At 37.5% G+C, this 6,024-nt stretch overlaps 1 protein-coding gene across 1 annotated transcript; it reads left to right on the top strand.

Annotated features, from left to right (window-relative positions):
• Positions 1-4,460: 4,460 nt before the first annotated feature.
• Positions 4,461-5,444, top strand: LOC125651307 (uncharacterized). The gene has a single exon (XM_048879878.2). It carries the CDS (start codon positions 4,461-4,463, stop codon positions 5,442-5,444), a length of 984 nt encoding a protein of 327 aa, XP_048735835.2.
• Positions 5,445-6,024: the final 580 nt, after the last annotated feature.

Here is a 6,024-nt window from a genome sequence, read left to right as displayed (position 1 = left end):
TGACCTGTGACGTAGGGAGAGATATATATACTACCAATTCCTGGAGCGCGGGAGTCTTGTGCATACCCTATCCTACCTTGACGTGCTGCTTTATATGTTGTGTGTTCATATGATGCCTGCTTAGGTAATTATGCTTAGTTGTATGCTGCTACTAATGTATTAATGCAATGCATTAACTTGTGTATATCTATACGTTCTAGTATACTTGTTTGTTTACATATTGTCAAACTAATCACAGCGAGTTTGACAACATTGGCGCTGCGAGCAACTCACTTCGAGATTCTCGTTTATCTGGAACCTGCTGATCATGCTATAGTAGCATAGGCCATTCAGGTATACTAAGTATATTTTGTGATAGATATTGCATGTATTGTGTTTCCATTACGTGTGCATTGTGGACAGACACTAAGCAAATAGTTTAGATGGTTTTGGTAAATAGTAAAATTTAGTTTATGATATGGAAAAACAACTTATAAGAATCAACTTCGCAAATGAATCAGAACTGGCTACATTAAAAGGGGTTGGTCCGGTTGTAGCTAAAAATATCATACAAGCCAGGGAAATTGCAGGTAATATCACTGCAGAAGATTTACCAAACATAAACCACCTTTCAATTTCTGATGAATTGATCAATACTATCAGTTTTGAGAAAAATCCTACATATGTCAAATTAGATCAGCTGACAAATCAAGTACAGAATTTATCTATGGCTGACCAAGATAATGAAGAGTATAACATGTTTGAGGAAGAGGGTCAGGAAAAGAATATTGTTAAAGATGAGGTGAATGAATTGATTGCAAACAAAAACAAGGAAAAAACCAAGTTATTACAAAATGAAACAAAACCCAACTTTCTGGTTGAACAAAAACCTCAACCAACAATACTCACTCCTCCGAATCTCATCAATTCAACTTCAAACATGCCTACACAATCAAGGCCCCCACCTATTTTTAGCTCTTCTGAGCCAAAGGCTCAAAGAGCTAATGCTATGGCCATTTGTGCGGTGTGCGTAAACTTTTTAGAAAAAGGGCTATAACTCAAGAACCCCTTGGCCATTTTTTTTCAAATTTGTTACAGGGTATCATTGGACCAAGGGCTTTCATACATACGAAATAGAGGGATGTGACCCTTTAACAAGGGGAGATAATCAGGAAAATACAAACAAAAGTAGTGGTTGCTAAAAAATATTCTTCTCAAGAACCACAGGGCAGATTATCACCAAACTTACACATAAGGATGAGGATATGTTGAAGAATAAAAATTGTTCAAGGCATTACCCTGGGGCAAAGGGCGTGGTCTCAAGGTCACTTCAAAGTTGACCTAAATTTATAAATTTTTTTAAATTCCTTAAATCTTAGATATTTTAGTCATTATAAGGACTAGGATCATCAAATTTTGACAATTGATGCATCTTAGGACCTTGTGTCAAGTTGTCTCAAAAGTAGGTCACGGTGACCTACGTTTTGAATTTTGCAGGTATTTATTTTAAAATTAATTTTGATGCATATCTTGGACACTTTGAAGCCTATGATCATCAAAACTTGTCAGTTGGTGGATCATGGGACCTTGAAATGCGTCAACTGAAAAATAGGTCACCGTGACCAACTTTCTGAATTTTATGGCTTATCATTTATAGATATATTTTAAGTTGTTATTTCAAATACCGAGAGGTTTAGAATCATCAAATCTTGTAAGTTGATGCATCTTGAGGCCTTGAAACATATTTATAAAAAAGTAGGTCACAGTGACCTACTTTTTGAATTTTGCAGATATTCAAATTTCACATTTTCAATTTTAGATGCATATTTTGGGCACTGTAAAACCTAGGATCATCAAACTTTGTCAGTTGATGCGTCTTCAGTCTTCGGTTTGTGTCGACCAAAAAGTAGGTCACCGTGACTTACTTTTGGTATTTGACAGCTAAATTACTATATTTCAGACACTATTTGACCTACAATCATCAAACTTTGTCAGTTGATGCACCTTGAGTCTTCGGAGTGTATCGACCAAAAAGTAGGTCACCGTGACCTACTTTTGGCATTTGACAGTTATATTTATATATTTCAGTCACTAATTGACCTACAATCATCAAACTTTGACAGTTGATGCATCTTGAGTCTACGGAGTGTGTCGACCAAAAAGTAGGTCACCTTGACCTACTTTTGAAATTTGACGGCTATATTTATATATTTCAGATACTATTTGACCTACAGTCATCAAGCTTTGTCGGTTGATGGGTCTTGCATGTTCGAAGGGTTTCGACCAAAAAGTAGGTCAACTTGACCTACATTTGGAATTGGACACCTATATTTATATATTTCAGATACTATTTGACCTACAGTCATCAAACTTTGTCATTTGATGGGTCTTGCATGTTCGGAGTTCGCTGACCAAAAAGTAGGTCACCATGACCTACGATTGGAATTTGACAGCTATATTTCAATATTCAGATACTAAATGGCTTAAAATCATCAAACTTTGTCAGTTGATATTTCTTGGGTTCTCAAAATGTGTAAACCAAAAAGTAGGTCACATTGACCTACTTTTTTGAATTCTTAGGATTTAACTAAAGATTTAGAATACTAAGAGGCTAAGAATAGAAATGGTGGGGTTGTACAATTTATCAGAAGAGCGATTCTAGGCCCTTGGGCCTCTTGTTCATGGACGTCATATTCAACAAACACCCATGACATATCCACCAATGAGTATGCATCAAATGCCACACATGCAGTTCTTGCCACAATTATATCATACACCAATGACATCAATGTATGGCGGATATATGGGACAACCGGTACCAGGCATGGTGCCTGGAGTAAATCCGATGTACCCAATGTGTGGAATGCCAATAAATGTTAGTTCACCATATGGAACAGTTGCACCCCCATATGGGTACCCGGTGGGTTCATTTTATGGACATATGCCTGGTAACTTACCACTAACAGGTTGTTCTGGAACAACAGTCTCATCTGTGACACCAGGTAATACTCCTGGGTTAGTTAACATGGGATATGGTCTATCTGATCCTAATATGGGACAAACTATGTCAGTCAATGAACTGGCTGAGAAAACAATACCTTCAAATATCCCATTAGTGAACACTTCACATCTAATAGAATTAGATCCAACAGGAGGAGCCAAATTGAAACTTAAAAAATCAAAAGTTAACCCATATCAATTACCTCCTCCTGCGCATATAGCACATTCTAATGACAATATTCAGGTTCCCAATGTGCATCCATCAACAATGATTTTTCAAAACAATCCATTGGCACGTCAACAGGTTACACAACAATCACCAGTTGCACGACATGTACATACACCAATGAATGCACAAAATACTCAGAATAGGCAACAAATGCAGGTCCCACCACCACCAGTTCCACATCAAGTATTACGATTAGGAGATCTTCCCAAAACATTAAAATTTGATGGGTCTGATAATTGGAAAGCATTCCAGACCAAATTTGAAAGATACATGTATGTGGAACTCAAAAACTGGACTCCCCTTGAGTGTAGAGATAACCTATGTTTTTGCCTTGAGGGGAAGGCCAGCGAATATTATGCCATCATTTTACAACGAGATGGAATAATGGGGTATAGGGAAACAATGCAGAAGTTAGAAAAGCGATTCGGATACGCTGAAATTCCTGAAACTGCCCAAATCAAACTCCAAAGTCTGAAGCAAAATTCAGATGAGAGCATTGAGGAATGGGCAGATAGGGTGTTGCAGCTATCTGTTAGAGCATTTCAGAATCTGTCTGATGAGTATATGGTGTCTCAGGCTATCCATAGAATATGTCATGGTTGTGTAGACAAAAAGGCAGGTCAATACGCTGTAAATCTACAGTTGACAACATAGAGGATGTGATTGATAAAATTAAATCATATCAATTCAATCACGCTGCCATGTGTCCAGATAAAGGACTTAAAATAAGGGAAATGGTAGCAGATGCTGACTCGGGGTCAGATTCTGATACCGAGTCAGAAGCAGTCCAAGTTAGAAGGGCACGAACAAGAGATCGAAAAAGTTCGTCATCCTTCTATAGATCTAGAGATAACCCACCTGAAAGGGCGGAGTTAAATCAAAGGTTAAAATCCTTAGAAACAGAATTAAGGGCATTGCGGGGTGAGCTGCTTCAAGCTTTTAAGAACCTTGAAAGTAAAAATAGAAGTAGATCACCCAGCAGTTCTCCTAACAGAAGTAAATGTTATGAGTGTGGAGGACAAGGTCATTTCCGAGCAGAGTGTCCGAGCAGGAAGGTGGATAATAGACCTGCAAAAAGGGTCCATTTTCCTGAGGATACTTTAAACTCGAAAGGGTCGGGGAATCAGGCCTAACCTCGACCCAAACAGAAATTCAATCGGGCCATGGTATTACTCGCATTGCTGGTTATTCTCCCAGTGAAAATTCAGCTGGGCCAAGTGAACTAGTTATATGTCGACTCCGATCAGCATCCATGATTCAGGTTCCAATTATTGTTAATGGGTATAAAATTTCAGCGGTTCTGGATACTGCCACTGAGGTTACTATTCTCTCAGATCGGTTATTGAAATTACTTGATGAAAAACCTAAAATTTCTAAACCAGTTATCATGCATGCTGCGGGTCGAGATGTGCAAATGAAAGGTGCGAAGCTTGAGCCAGTGAGAATGAAACTAGGAGAAGGGTGGTATTGTGAGTCATTGTACATGGCTCCGATTGAAGATGACATGTTGTTGGGTCTAGATTTTTTGCTAAAATATCAGGCAAAGGTAAATCTTAGTGAAAATTACCTGGAAATAGGCAAGGAGAAAGTATCCATAATTATGGGGGAAAATAATGCAGTGAAAGTAAAACGAATTACCATTAGAAAGAAATCGGTGATTCCTGCTTTTTCTGTATTACGAGTACCCGGTCAAATGGATATATTAGACTCTGAATATATTGTAAAACCTTTTGTGGATAGGTTATTGTCACCAAGGACTTTACAGAAAGCTTCTTCAAAACCAATATTGTCATTTGTCAATTGCAATGACAGAAGTGTCAAATTGCAAAAGAACCAAACAGTAGGATTTGCCTATGAAACTGACAAGGTAATAGATCCTTCGTTAAGCACGGATAGAATCCAGGTGACCCAAACAAATGTCAAAAATGAAGATGATGACTTTATGGAAGAAAATATACCAGATCACTTAATTGATCTTTACACCAGATCTATAGAGAATTTAGATTTAGATCAAGTTGAAACTGTGAGACAATTACTATGCAATTATTCAGATGTGTTTGCTCAGAGTGAATTTGATCTGGGAACATTTACAGCTATAGAACATTCTATAGACACGGGGGATGCAAAACCAATTAAGCAAAGAATAAGAACACCTCAGTGTTTTGTGGGAGAAGAAGAAAAACATCTAAATAAAATGCTGGATGCCGGCATAATAGAACCATCTGTGTCAGAGTAGGTTTCTGCACCAGTCCTGATTAGGAAAAAAGATAATAGTTTAAGATGGTGCATAGACTATCGAGCTTTAAATGCAGTCACCAAAAAGGATGTGTTTCCATTACCAATTATCGATGAATGTATCGATTTGTTGATTGGAAACACCTGGTTTTCAAAATTAGATGCAAATTCTGCATATTTCCAAGTCAAGGTGAAAGAAGCCGACAAGGATAAAACTGCTTTTATCACCAAATACGGTACATTTCAATTCTTAAAAATGCCGTTTGGGTTATGCAATGCCCCTAGTACTTTTTCGAGGGTAATGAATCTTGTACTAAAGGGACTCAATTGGAAAGTAATGCTTGCTTTCCTTGATGATATTCTTATCTTGAGAAATACATTTCAGGCTCATGTTCAAAATCTTCGCAGTATTTTTGAAAGATTTAGATTGTTTGGGTTAAAGTTGAAACCAAAGAAGTGTGAGTTGTTCAAATTAGAAGTTAAATTCTTGGGCAGAACGATTTCAAAAAGGGGAATTGAAATTGGGCCTGGATATGTAGAAACCGTTACTAGTTGGCCTGTTCCCAAAAATACCAAAGAAG

The sequence above is a fragment of the Ostrea edulis genome, chromosome 5 (genome assembly GCF_947568905.1).
Source record: "Ostrea edulis chromosome 5, xbOstEdul1.1, whole genome shotgun sequence".
Taxonomy (NCBI): domain Eukaryota; kingdom Metazoa; phylum Mollusca; class Bivalvia; order Ostreida; family Ostreidae; genus Ostrea; species Ostrea edulis.
The sequence above is the reverse complement of the archived record's forward strand: the minus strand, read 5'-3'. Positions and strand labels throughout refer to the sequence as shown.

Excerpts from the sequence above, each read along its gene's own strand:
- LOC125651307 (XM_048879878.2), top strand. The coding sequence starts at position 4,461 with ATGATTCAGGTTCCAATTATTGTTAATGGGTATAAAATTTCAGCGGTT.